This window comes from Rhea americana, unplaced genomic scaffold (genome assembly GCF_003343005.1).
Source record: "Rhea americana isolate MKP2758 unplaced genomic scaffold, rheAme1 scaffold_115, whole genome shotgun sequence".
Taxonomy (NCBI): domain Eukaryota; kingdom Metazoa; phylum Chordata; class Aves; order Rheiformes; family Rheidae; genus Rhea; species Rhea americana.
Genome location: NW_028185206.1, coordinates 1,156,643 through 1,171,453, shown reverse-complemented (window position 1 = coordinate 1,171,453; position 14,811 = coordinate 1,156,643). Strand labels below are relative to the sequence as shown.

At 37.6% G+C, this 14,811-nt stretch overlaps 1 protein-coding gene across 1 annotated transcript in view; it reads left to right on the top strand.

Annotated features, from left to right (window-relative positions):
* Nucleotides 1–9,436, top strand: part of LOC146600810 (S-adenosylmethionine synthase-like) — a 16,585-nt gene extending 7,149 nt beyond the window's left edge. The window contains exons 6-9 of the mRNA XM_085316996.1: nt 1,477–1,695; nt 2,579–2,761; nt 6,088–6,221; nt 9,334–9,436. Of these exons, the coding sequence (XP_085173122.1) occupies nt 1,477–1,695; nt 2,579–2,761; nt 6,088–6,221; nt 9,334–9,436 (639 nt within the window). The remainder of the gene's footprint in view (nt 1–1,476; nt 1,696–2,578; nt 2,762–6,087; nt 6,222–9,333) is intronic.
* The last annotated feature ends 5,375 nt before the right edge of the window (nt 9,437–14,811 follow it).

The following is a 14,811-nucleotide window of genomic DNA, read 5'->3' as shown; positions in this document are numbered from 1 at the left end:
GGAGAAATACTTACATTTCTGAAGCATAGATTGAGACAGTGCTATCTATGGTTTCCCAATTAAAACTTGCTTGTACTGTCAAACCTCTTATTTGCTCTATTTGATCTGTGGCCAGAGCCACTGATGGTTGTACTGCAAAGCTGAGTGGATAAATCACAGTGCTGTAAGAGCTGCAATTTGGCAGTCTCTGAGGCAGTAAATCTTCCTTGTTCTGAGGTGTAAAATCTGCAGGAAAGGGAGAGAAATCTATACCTGTGGCACACTTCTGGGAGAGGAAGGTGTTTTATTCTTCATTTTTGTTGCATTAGTGAGGTGCATTAATTTTTGTACTGCTGCAATTGTGGATGTGCAACATGCAGTGTGTCCCAAATAGTATCTTTTGTCAGCAGTGCATAGAACATGTGGAAAGACTGACCTTCATGTGGTATAACCACATAACCAAACATTTCTGAGAGTCAGGAGAGTTGAGAGAACTTCTTCATCTACAAGAACATCTGTGTTAAGGATAGAATTATGCTAGCACATATTTTTGTGTCTATAAATGCCTGTATCTATGCTACAGTTTACAAAGAAATGTTGCTTAAGACAGATCACCATTTCTGGTTAGACTTGCCATGCATAGGTCAGGGTTACATTGATGCCTTACTTACTTTCGAAAGGTAGGAAATCATTTCTGTATTCCATTAATCAGAGCTGAATCAGACATTTCATTTAATATCAAGGGTGGAGGATCTGTAACCAAGGATTTTTTGATGAGATTTTGTACCTATCATTTTTCTAGGAGATGCTACATAGGAGAGAATGTGAGAGGAAAAATTTCAGTTGCAGCTTGAGTAGGCACCAAAGACAGCTGGTTACAAGACATAAATCTGTAAGACTTGGGGTAGTTACAGCATTCACAGAACAACTTGTTTTTAGTGTAGTGTGAATACTGGTATACAGCCCACCAAATTGTGCTCTACAGTTACTTATTTTATCCAGGTTTTCCAAAATTTATTTTGGTCTTGCTTTGAAGATCTGCTATTTGAAGTTACGTTAATGTGGGCCAACTGTGAATGATTTTAGTATCTGCCAGATACAATCTCAGGATTCCGTAGCTTTCTTACTGTTATTTTGCTTCTCTGTTTAGCTCAGTTGGTTAGAGCGTGGTGCTGCTAATGCCAAGGTTGTGGGTTCAGTCCCCATACGGAGTTATGCTGAGGGTTGGACTAGATGATCTCCAGAGGTCCCTTCCAACCTTACCGTTCTATGATTCTGTGACTCTATGGCAATACATGTAATATCCTGTCCTTAACTCCATTTGATAAAAGCCTCAGAATTCCAGCCTCTGTCATCCTATTTCCCTTCAGCTGTTTATTTTTTTGCTGCAAACAAAATGTGAGGCTCATTTTTAACTTTCAGGCTGGCATTCTGCCTGAAGAAGAATGCTGTGAGGGTCTTGTCCATGAATAGCCACTGCTCTTTTGCCTTTTCCAGGTCACAATGGAATACAAGGAGTGCAGTGGAGCAGTGGAGCCCATCCGAGTGCACACACTTGTGATTTCAGTCCATCATGCCCCTGATATACCTCTACAACAAATACAAAAGGAGCTAATGGAGAAAGTTGTTAAAGTAGTCATTCCAGAAAGGTACCTTGATGAGCATACCATTTATCATCTCCTTCCAAGTGAAAAGTTTATAGAAGGTGGTCCTAAGGTATGGTATTTCAAAGAGGGACATCCTAAACACGCTTGGGTTCTACTTTGCCACRTGCGTCTGAGTATTCTCTTGCACAAAAATGTAATGAACTGTACACCTTTAAGTAAAATAATCTTCAAGTTTCTAAGGAAGTATCAGTCACTTTTACTTGAGTTTTACCATTGGGTGGCTGGTATCTAAACTGAAGCTGTATCTGCTTGGACAGCCAATTATAGAAATTCTTGGATCTTTGTCTTGATTCTAGAGAGTATTTTAAATGACCAAAATTTGGCCCTTAAGTTATATACTGAAATGCTTGACTTGAAGAATCTTTGCAGTAAAGGTTAAAAATAAATAAAATAAATCTGACTCCAAGTACCAAGTAATCTTTGTGTCACAAGAGAACCATTGAGTGAACTCAGCTATAATGCTGAGTTCTGTTGTGCAAGACAGCACAACAAAAGTCTCCTATTCCTCTTTTCAATTCATATGTAAGTGAAGGCTGTTAATCTGTTAGGTCACATGTGATTTATTTTTCAGAGAGGTTTTGTTCCTCTAAACTCTTGGCCTCCACGAGGTGTTAACTGAGTGAAATCATTATCCAGTGATCCAGAGATCATGTTTCATGATGGAGCATTTGAAGAGAACCCACTTTTTGTAATAATTATAGTTGTTCTGCATTCACATCACTCTTCAAAAGTTATTGCAGCACTGATGGCTTAGTACATTTCTGAAAAAAATCCACTCAAGTAAACAACATTCATTAAATTGTCGCATGAGAAGGCAAGCGTTGTAATCACTGCCATCTGGAAAATCTAGAACAAAGCTCTATCCAATAACACAGAATAGGATTGGGTAAACTCTGGTGTCTCATGAATGTATTCAACTGTTTGTTCTGCAGAGCGATGCWGGACTGACTGGCAGGAAGATCATTGTTGATACCTATGGCGGCTGGGGAGCCCATGGTGGGGGTGCTTTCTCTGGAAAAGATCCTTCCAAAGTTGATCGCTCTGCAGCATATGCAGCTCGCTGGGTTGCAAAATCTCTGGTGAAAGCTGGTCTCTGTAAAAGAGTATTAATCCAGGTAAGAGCAACTGGGAAAGTAATCCATCCCTGCACCAAGCTCTTGTTAGTGTCATCCTTGCTTTTACTTCCAGCATCTCCAGTGATCCCCTGCACCTTCTGCAATCTGCATACACACACTGTTGCTGCACTCCAACCCAGGCTGTACCAGCACATTACAGACACTTAGGTTAGCAGTGACACATTTTGTGTAGCCTGCTGTGTTGTGTGGATGTATTAGTTGTAACTTAGACCATTTCAAGTTATATTTGAAATTACCATTAAGTTACTGTGGATTCCCTAATACACTACTACAGTGTGATGTGTAACTGAAAACAAAATTCAGTCTTGTATAATACTTYTTGTGTAGGTTAAAACAAGAACCAGTTTCCTCAGTCTTAGATCCTCAGAATAAATGCAGTTCCTTCTTTATGCGTGAATACTTTGGACTACTAAATGAAAGAAATGGAAAAAGGTGTTTTATTGGCCCTTAGACAGTTTCACCGTTAAATATAAATGCAAAGTGAATGCAGAACAATTAAAGTTTGTCTAGGCAGTTTGCAATGCTTGTTTATGCATGTACTTACTCCGAGTGGCTGCTGTGTAATAGCTCTAACTCAGCACAACAAATTACTACAGTAAAAAGTAGCCATAACTTATGTTTTGCTGCAGRACTGTGTTCAGCACCCTTTACTTTCCCATGGGCTAGAGATAGGGCTAGATAAACGTGGTTATGATCAATGATATAGTACCCAGACATCCCAGTTAGGAACAAGGCCTCCTGTGCAAGGCATTGTGTGCATATTTGATCCCTTGTCAAACTTGAAGTCTGGAGTACAACAAGGAAGGGGAGTGTGGGAAGTGGCATGGAACAAAGTGATGGTTAGCAAATGGCTGGTAACTGTGCTTTCTGAGGGGACAGAACACAAACTTGAGACTTAACTCTTGAGACTTCTTGGTACGCATATTCTGAATGGGATTTTTTAACACACATATCATTGGCTTAATTCTTGAGTTAGATGGGAATATAGTTATTCCAGTACTTTCCAGAGACCATCCTTAAATATATGAGCCTGGCTCTAGACACAGTAAGACTGATCTTGTTAACAACAACTTCAGAGATACCAGTTATTATCAGTAGACATTAGAAGCAGGAGGGAGTAGGGAGAGGATGAGAGCAGAGAAGAAGAGGTTGTGTGAAGTGGCGGAAGACTGGATGAAAAGTTAACAAAAAGAAAATACATCAAGTTTGTCCTGCACAGAATTGCCCTATGTGTCTGTCTCCAGCCCAGTAGTCACAGTGTGCTGTAGTACGACATTCCCAGCCTCTGCTGAGGCTAATGCTAACCACCTTTTACTACTGAAAAGGCAAAATGGATAATGCAGGATAGTATGGACTGATTAGCTGTATGTATTGCAAATACTGTGTAGGTTTTATTTAGTATGATAAAAAAATTATCAGCTTCTTAGTTAATGCAAAACAGGTAGAACATGGTATCAAAATTAGCTAGTAGAGATGATTAGGACAGTTTCTAACAGATCAGTACTTTGCTGCTGAACTGTGTCATTTGGACTGTTACTTTTTGATATATGGAGAAGGAAGAGACAATGAGGAAGATAAGTGATGGATGCAGAAGAGTTTGCACTGCTTAGTCACATTCTAGCAAAATGCATATTCATTCAAATATATTTTAATGGAAGAAAAAGAAGTGTGTGCTAGCCTATACAACAGGAGGACTATATCCCATGAAGGGACTGAATGATTGAGGAAATACATTTCAGGAGAATCTGTCAGTGCTGGGTTGTGGTGGGTTGTGGTGTAAAGAAGCTAATGTGATTCTTGGATGTAAGAAAAGTGCTACAAAGTGGAATATAGTGAAATCGCAGGTAACACTTCTCAGGTTACTTTGATAACTATTTTATCAAAATAGTTTCAATAATTGCATTTTGGAAAATACATGAAAATACTGGGGAAGCTCCAGGGACCGCATGGAAATAACTCAGACTCTGGGAGAACAAGTCTTCCACAGGACATCTTAAGGATATTGATATATTTGAAAGGGAAGAATAACTTGATTGCTATATATAAACATTTAAATGTTGAGGACTCTCAATGAAGAACTTTCTGGTTTTGCTGGGAAAAATGTAAAAAAAAAAAAAAAAAAAAAAAAGCTGGTGTCTGGAAGTTGACACTAATAGGCTTTGTTTTATTTAAAAGTTAAATTAATGTCAGAGTGACCAAATTGGAAGTGATGAATTTCCTACTACTTGGAGTCAACAGCATGACTGGTTATTTCAAAGGTTTTCATCCAACTCTGGGAGAAGTTTCTGCGGAGGCAGAGACTGAGACCTGCCTCAGCTGGGGGCGGCAGCATGTGCTGGSCCTGGTGGGCTGGGCTGCTGATCAGGGTCCCAGTGAGCAGTTATGGGGATATGCATTGGCTGGAGCCCATGACACTGGAGCTGGCCATGGTCAGGGTTGTCTTAGCAAGACTGGGCGCAGCTGAGGGAAGGAGAGGTCTTTCACCTACCATTGACATTGTGAACCCAATCATACCTGGGGTTGGTGTCCAGTCTGGGCTTCCCAGACAGGGCAAGACAGACACTGACGCTGTGGAGGAAGTCCAGTGGAGACCACCCGTGGGGAGGCTGGTGGGGGCACATCCAGGGAGGGGCAGAGAGAAGGGCCTTTGTTCAGCCCGGGGAGGAGAAGGCAAGGAGAAAGGAATTTGACAGCTGTCCCCACCTGTTTGACGGATGGTTTTAGAGAAAACAGAGACAGAGTTTTCTTAGAAGTGTATAATGAAAGGATAAGGAAATGGACACAGGTTGTGGCAGTTTCTCACCGTGAGGGTAGACAAACACTGAAACAGGATTGCCTAATACTCTTCTTTCTTCCTGCCTAGTACTAGAGATGTACCAAGTAATGGTGCTCTGGAAAGGCAGCATGAGTGCTTTAAGGAGATGTAAACATTTTTCTCATCCTATATAATTTTTTCTCTGTCTCATTGAGAACTGGAAATACTTACAGATCTCAGACCTTCCTGCCTCAGTGGCATGGAGTCCTTGGATATAGCTGAGCTGAATGATGCGGCATGGCAGTGTCTGAAGTTTGGAAAGCACCTCTTTTGCTTTTAAGTCATGTCATTTGGGTCAAGTATTTTCCAAGCTGATTATTCTCTGAAGAAAACTGCTAATTTTCTAAAATAAAATAGCAAGAACACATCTCCTAGCTTTCCTTATACAGAAAAAAGTGCATGTGAAATCTTCCCCTGATAAGCAATATAAATCTTTTTGCTTTAGCAAAATGTTTTAATTGCTTTTGGATTTTTTGCATGTGCCCTACAGCTATCATACGCTATTGGTCTCAGTCATCCTCTTGCAATCTCGGTGTTTCATTATGGCACGTCGGACAGATCGGAGGAAGAACTGCTCGAGATTGTACAGAAAAACTTTGATCTACGCCTTGGAGCTATCATAAGGTTTGTGTRCCATTAGTATTTACTGAAGGGAATAATTTGTATTTGTAGCGGTCTCTTAAGCAGTTTAATATTAAAGCTTCTAGCTTCTCACCCAGCTGAAGACACCTTCATCCTATGCCTGTTATTGCTGTTATATCTACTCTTGCCATGCACTCACTAAAGATACAGAGACAGTTCTAAAATCTCGTGACAAAATGTTTTGAATAAATAAGATTGGTCTAAATTACATCATGTAACATCTCCCAGTAACCATGGTAGTGTGCTGCTTATTGCAGCTCATTAGCCAGGTTGTGTTGTGCTTGATAAAGTATAATTAAAATTTAACATTAACTATAGTTAGGCTTTCCAAACAGCCTGTTAACAGGGCAYGTAAGGCTCCCCATTCCTGCCTTATCTGGAGAGTATTCAGAATATTGCTCTTACCAAGAAGTACTCTGTGAGTATGGTCTCCTTGCATCTGATTTTTAGGTGGAAACAGCATGCGAGACAGCTGCCATAAGATGGCAAGATACTGGTGCCCTCATTTCACAAATAGCCCCACTAAAATCAGTAGGACATTGGGATTTCATAATTTGGCCTTACCTGTTATAAAGACACTGAGTGTTGACCTACCACAGTAGTGACAGGCTAGTGTTTGCTGTTGCTTTTCTGGAGATATTGGCCATTAGCTCAAAATAGAAAAGAATACTTCTAAGCAGCTAGCTTCTTCGTGAGGTGAAAATGTAACCCATATTCTGAATCAAAAAAGCTGAACAATAAGAGCCCTAGTTGTCCCTATTTGTCACGCAGTCTTGTGAGGCCCATTTGAAATCAAATGAACTTAATTTAAAAGGAGTCTAGRTTTCTTAAATGCTCTCTTAAACCTTTGAAAGTAATTGATATAGTGCATATATTTATAAAAACAAAATAAAACAAAAATCCCACCATGAGATGAACTGTCCTCAAGTTCAGTTGTGATTAGAAATGTGCAAGTTACTGAGGCTGCCAYACAGTCAGTAAGGACAAGAAAACATAAAGCTACTTAAGCTGTCCCCTGAAGCCAATCCAGCTATATTCCTTCACTGTTTCTGGAGCTGAATAAGTAGATGTTTTAGATGGACATAATCCTTCTGTTTACAGAAGCATGTRCATTATCCTTTTCAGAGAGAAAAGGATTTTTTGACTATTTTTTACCAAACTTGACTGGCTGAACTTCTTGCAAGTTTTATGACATGTAAAACTAACTGAGAAAAACACTGTTTTCTCCATTAAGGAAGCAGCCACACTGAATTCACCTTTATTGAACTCCGTAAAATTGAAAGAACTCTTGAGATAGTTATCAAGAGATTAACTCCTGCAAAGAGGAACCAGTTTATCACTTCGTGCTATGCTGGTTTTAAAACTCTTTTGTTCTAAAATGCTGGTATATATGTTAGGTATCTCATTACTTGAAGAAACTGCTTTTAATCATTCACCTCACTTTTAAATCCAGAGCTACACATTCCATAGGAATCTTGAAAATATTTGTCTGTATCTTACAGGATAGGAGGTGTCTTCTGCTCCTTAAAAAGGATAGCCATTTCTGACGAGCAGTAACATTTTGGTAATGAGGCCAACCCTTGGCATTTGCTTTTAAGAATGTTTTCTGAACATACATGCTGAGAGTAGAAATGACGTTTCTTTTTATATTCTGAGCTAATGCAAGGGATTACAGTGACTACTGTTACTGGGTAATATTTTTCCAAGTGTTTTCAGTTTACAAGTATAAGCAAACTCTTCTTTGCTTTTGTAATTATGGCAGTTCATCGCCATCCATAATATGTGTGATGGCTTCCAGATACTTTCCTAAGTGTAGTGTGCTGAAAAAATGCTGCATTTTCCAAGTACATTATCTTAGTCATGGAAGTGCTGAAAGGAGTGAAAAACAGGCAAAAACAGTAGCATTGTCCAGTGAATATTTCATTGTTAAGCTTTACCTTTAAAACTTCTTTGAATGGTACCATTTCTAATCAACTAAACACAAAAACTTCATGCTGTCTTTGTCATTTWGTCAGCATTCAGATTTTGATAGCTTTTTTATTAGGGTCAGGTGCAATTGACCTTACTAGCCTTTAGAGCATCTGCTCATATTACACAAAATACTGTTCAAAAMAAGATTTAGCTACTGTACTTCACAATACACATAAATGTCCCCTCAAGTACAAGAATACATAATATCTTCACCATCTGAAAATGGATTATCCTGTATTTGTTCTTCTTTCCTTACTTTACTATTCCTCAGCCATTTTTCTTTCCATTAGTGTAAGATACTAATCATCTATTTTAAATATGTTTTCAAAGAGAATTCAAAACATAAGAACAAACAGAAGAAAAGCCTCAAAATGTTTCAGGCGCTACCTGAAATCAAGATATCTGTGGCTACYCCGTTAATAGCTGTAATCCACTATACTTTGCAGATTAAAAAGTAATAATTGTGACTTAAATCTTCATTATTTATCTAGTCATAATCAGTGTTAAGCCTTATTCTAAACAATGTCTTTGTGTGCCTATATAAGCAGCTTAAAATCTCCAGTTACTGCCATCCAACAATGGGTGTCTGCAACTGGTGCTGGTAATCCAGGGAGCAAAGGTATATATCACACTACAGTTTTAGTTATAAATCTGGAGTAATTCATTCTTTGCATGAAAGTGATATTGGATGATTCTCTGTCCTCTAGATAATCATCTCTGGCTGTTTCTTTTMAGATCATCATCATCTTTATGGCATAGCAGCATTGCAAAATACACTGGCAATAACACAAAACACCTTGAGGCTTGCACAAGTATAGCTGAACTTTATTATATTTTTAATGCTTGTGCATTGTAATGTGTATAAAGTTTAACCGCATACTTATCTAATCTGTGACAAATTTGAAGAACTATTTCTCGTTACTTTAAATTGAAGCCATTAACCCTGCTACATTTCCAATGGTAAATTTAGGTGATTCTGCAAGAAAAGAGTGTAGTTAAAAGTCTGTGGTTTTTTTTGTCTTTCTTCCAGTGATATCACTGATTATCCCTCTGGTATGTCTGTATAATAATATACTTTGGAGTAGAGTTAAGTAAAACTTACATTCTTTTTCTTTCTGTGTAGGGAGCTGGATTTGAAGAGGCCAATCTATCAAAAAACAGCTTGTTATGGGCACTTTGGGAGAGAAGAATTTACTTGGGAGAAACCCAAAAAACTTGTGTTTTAGACTTTTCAGGATGTTTTGTGTAATTGATAGCTGTTTAATAATCAGGTTCAACTTGAAGCTGTTCATGAAAAGACCATATCTAGTCTTCTTTAAATGATATTCTGTAGCTAATAGATTTACTGAAAATTACTTRTACTTAATTTCTAACATTCATAGTGGCCTGAGAGTTTAAATGCATATGTTCTATCTAACATACCCTTCATTTTGTCTTTGTTAAGGGAGCGAGCAATTTAGGCCTTTGGCTGTGATAAGCTGTTAAATGAACAGCCGGCTGCAGAAGTTGAAGTCRTTCCTGTCCTGCCAGGGAAGCCTAGTGCTGCTTAGTCAGATAACTTAGTACWGAAGTGAAGAGAACTTAGCTGAACTGCTGTGCTGTAGGTGAGGTAACATCCTACAGCTCGCTGCGCCAGCAGGGCAGTAATAGTGCAAATTCACGTAATTTTTTGAATTGACTTCTGTGACTACACCTTTAGTAATGGTTCTTCTGATCCAAGCAAATTAGTAAAAATACCTGTTTCAGAACACTACATTAGATATGAGGTAGTGTTATCTGTTTGCTTCTTTTTCACATTAATTTTGTAGGTATACCTCTGTAAGAGCTGATCAGCTCCTCTCTCATAGTACTTCTACTCAATTAAAGCCATTCCTTTTTGAACTGAAATTTTCTGTGCTGCTCTGCATGAATTGGAACTGGTTGTATAAAGATTGAACTAAGTATCATTCATTCAGTTCTGGCTGTTTGTTAAAGACTTTTTKTTAAAAAAAAAAAAAAAACTCAAGGGGACATTATCTTTCTCTGACTTGTCTGGCAGAAAGCACAAAAAGAGACACAATTCAAAATCACGTAGTTTTTCTTTGAAGACTACGGAGGGATTAAAAGGTTTGTATATAGGAAGTAGCAATTCTGGTGAGGAAATTTATTAGCATATTGTAATCTAAGACAGAATGTTGGAATGTTGTAACTGCATTTACTTAATATGAGGGAATTCTAATAAAGAGTTAAGCAACTCCCTCCCCATCAAAAGGAAAATATGGGCTTCACTAATAAATCAAGTTAAATGCAAATAGTTTAATGTAACATTAGTTTTCAGCACATTTTTGAAAGCTGCTTCTTTCCATGTAAAGACTGTGTGATCCACTGCTCCTTTCATGGAGYAGAACCAAAGTGAGGTCATTGTACAGCTGTACCTGTGCTTTACCTGGCTTCGTACAGTTAACCTGATCTACTGTRGCAGTGCTGCAGTCAGTCTTGTGGCTTACAAAGGACTCTTTTTGTCAGGTAAGAAAAACAAGTTAGTTCCTAGGATAAAAGTTACAATTCTCTTGCATTTTTTAAAGTTTTTTTTTAATGACAGATTTCCCTTTGTATCAGAGGTTAACTTRGACCCTCTCTTTGCCTGAAAACCAGTGTAATCTGAATGTGGGCATGTAGTTGTAAAACATGTAGTTTAATCTTTATTAAAATATGCCTAAATTAGTGTTGTCTATGAAATAGTAACAGTTTGCTAAAAAATCTGAAGAAGTCAGAAGAACTTATTCCACTCTTAGTAGTATAAACCTAAAATGTTTAAATTATGACAGACGGCAAAGACTGCTATATAGTAAATGGGTCGTAATGATCTTTTGAAAGAGATTGCCATAAATAGTCTCATTTTAACTCTGTCATGAAACTTCACCCTCCAAAATTGAACAGTATTTTTGGTAGGAAGCTGTGGTTGTGTGTTTGTCAGGGGAAAAGCCCATTTTGATGAAGTCTTTAGTTAAATTTGAAGAGCTAATAAACTGTGCTATAGARATGTCTCTTAAACTCTGATCACTGTAAAAAAACGTAACTTTTAGACAGCTGGARTCTAGAAGAGGCAAATGGATAATGAGATGTTTGGAAAATAAGAACACATCTCAGCAACATTTGATTCAATCTGTTCTCTGGCTTCCTATGAAACTGTTGAAATCAAACTTACAGACCTTTTCTTCAAGGACTTGAACAGTTTTTTAAGGACTTTTTGTCAAGTACCTAAGATTTTGTAGAGACAAAGCAACCATTTGGATTCTCTGCTGCCATTAAGTGTTGTCATAATGCTGTTAACTTGYGCACTTTTGGGGCTGAGAGATGAACAACTGCTTTGGAATGACTCTTCTGTTGTCACAGATAYTGCCATCTCCTGCACTAAAGATAAATACATGTGCATCTGTCTTCCAATATAAAAAACACAGCTGTAAACACATTTAAGACRAAAAGCAAACACTCCCTCTTCCCACCTATCAAAATAAAGATTATTATACACAGGCAGTTCTCTTCCAGTGAGGTAAGAGAGAAACAGACAGAGGTCAAATCCATTGGTAACCTCATTCAGTGCCCTAGAAGTGGCAGTGTACTGTGGGGTTGAGGTAACATAAGAACTTTTGTACAATAAAAAATAAACTGCTCTGAATAACAGCAAATTCTCTTTAAGTTTTAGAAAATATATTTSAGAGTTCTAGCATCAAAGTTAATTTTCACAGCCTTTGTGAAAGCAGGCACTTACTCTCATTTTATTTATTGGAAAACTGAAGAGTAGCAATATCTAGAATATCTGCCAACTTTGGGGCAGCTGAGGCCAGATACRTGAAGCCATTTAAGCACCTGATTGCTGTGTTGACATGTACGTACCTTTGTGGATGAAGTTCCACCTCTGTATTTTTACAGTGATTGTACTAAAAGCCCAGCTGCACCTGGAGTCACGTGGAGCTATATATGCAGTCTGTAATTCAGATGTGAGGGTCTCATTAAACTTTCAGAAAAATGAAAGCGAATGAGGAACAAGTTTGGTCAGTCACAGTATCACACATGAAGTCAAAAGCAGAACTGGATTTCATTAATAAGTAGTTAATGTAATGTTAATGTAGTAGTTAATGTTGACTGAACAACTGTTTTTTTCCCTTCTTGAAGTTCTCTTACTTTCTTCACTGCTTTTGTACTTTTATATATTCTTAAGAGTATCTGCATTCAAGTCATGCTCTGTGGTCTTTTGTAATGCTAGTACAGCAACACTAAGCACACAGATCTTTCTTTCCTCTTGTTCTTGATTTTGGTATCTTGTATTAAAATGCAGGAAACCCTTCCTGCTAAGAGGCTGGAACAGGTACAATACACATCAAATCTCCAGAGATTATCTCTAGCAGGTTTTAACAAATCTTTTAACAATTAGTGAATTTAATTTACAGAGGGTTGATAATTGCCCAATGTGAAAATTTCCTGWAAAACAGCAGAAGACATATTCCTGTTTTATAAAAAGGCTACCTTTGCTAAATTTGAAGTGCCTAAGTCAAAGTCAGAGAGAAAACAATTGTTCTACAAAATYGGTAGTCATTTTTTTCCAGATAATTGGCATATTTCTGGCTATCATGCTAGAAATTTATCACTTAAATTGTAATCTCGAAAAAGAGAAAAGGCTCCCAAAGCAGACAYAAGCATTGAGACTGAAGTTACCGTCTATAGCTTAGCTAAATTATAATGTAAACTACCTACTATATAGAGACTAATCAAAWTTTTTTTTTCAAATGTCACAACTTCGCTTTATTAAACTTGGGAATTTAGTATCAAATGAATAGGCTCCTCTTTCAGATACATGGATACCATGTAAGTCTCATATGTATTATATAATGGCTTGTAATCTATGTAAGAAAAAAGAACTTGGATCATAATGACACATCAGAATAAAAGAACATCAAAGTCTATGCTCTGTATTTTGGGACTTCATACAAAGTGGCAGGCTGTATAGAAAAAAAACCCACATGAATGAAAAATCTTTAGTGAAAAAAAAAACTTCTGTGCATCACACAATATAATATGCACAGCCAATAGTGGCTATCCTAGAAAACAAATTTGTTGAATACTGAATTAAGATAGGACTTCCAAAAGCTAATGATTCTTGCTGGATTTTGTGATGCAGAATTAAACAAAAATCTTTCCAAAGGGCACAGCTTCACTCAGACTAAGACAAACCAATTAGAGAAGACACTGAATGAAGCAGAAGTGCAAGCCAGGCTACAAGAGTGCTTTTCATATCATCAAATCTTTTCATGGAATAAATTTTTTCTGGACTCAGAAGAGATGAAGTCTCTCTGCATTTAGAATGAGGACATTTTAAGATTAAGAAAGGTCAGGAGCTGTTCTGTTTCCTTTTTGTCAAAATTAGCTTTGTGACTCATGCTTTTATGGTACATCACAAGAGCAGCTGCACCAAAAAATACACACCTTGGAGATGGGTTTAACGTTTCTTCCGAACTGTACTTTCAGAAATATATTTTCAGCCACACTGAACCTAAACATTACCTAGAACTCTGCAGACAATATTTTATATGCGATTTTGCCAGCTGTAGTTCTCTTAAATGGTACATAGAGAAATGTAAAGTGGAGTGCTAATTCATTACTATTTAATTCATTTAATTCCTAGTGAACTGACAGCAATKGCTGGAATGGAAATTAAAATGCATATTTTTAGTACATGCTGATAAAGAGAATGGATTTTTCATTTAGTCCTTCCTTTCAGAGCTCTCCACTGCCTTAACCTTAAGATGCAAAAGAAAATCCCCTCTTTACTATTACATTCCCCACCCAAGCTTTTTAGCCTAGGCTGATTCTAGGTGAGGCTGTAGAAGGAAAAGGACTAGATGAGAGCTAAAAGGAAAGGCTGGAGTAGAGCTTTTTCATGAGAAACTCAACTGTCCTGCAGCACTCCAAGTGTCTGTTGGAATAGGGATGCAAATTAGTGGTGACAGATGGCAAAATCCCCTCTTTTTTTTCATGACGGATGATGCCAACATGAGAATGGATAGGCCTTGCAGCCTTGAATAACTCAAAAAAAAAAAAGAAAAAAGAAATTAAAAAAGGAGACCTTCCATAAGGGATAAGCAACTAATACGTTACACTTTTTGGCCAAGCACYGTTAAGAACTAGTTTGTCTGAGCAATTAATAAAAGAGCTCAACTTCAATCCTGGAGAGCCTTTCWAACATTTCAGACATTTCAAACTGCATCCTACTTACTGGGCCTRTTTGACCTTTCCAGCATAATCCTGAATCTTTAAAAAGACAGATCAGTAAAACATTATCCTGCTGTTCTTTCCAACTGCTGGGCCAGAAAAAATGCATCTACATCAAAACTCYCCTAGCATACTTGTAGTAAATGGAGTGCTAAATTCATCCTGATTTTTCTGAAGGTAACATTCTTGCCTTTTACCCTACTTTTTTGTATACTTCCTTCATGTAACATATACTTACTGCTCCTGCAATACTTCTTCAGACAAACTCACACTATAATCTATGAGTGTCCTATCTGAGCRATTTCATACATCATATGGATCACTAAGTTGAGCTTTTAGTATCACATCTCAC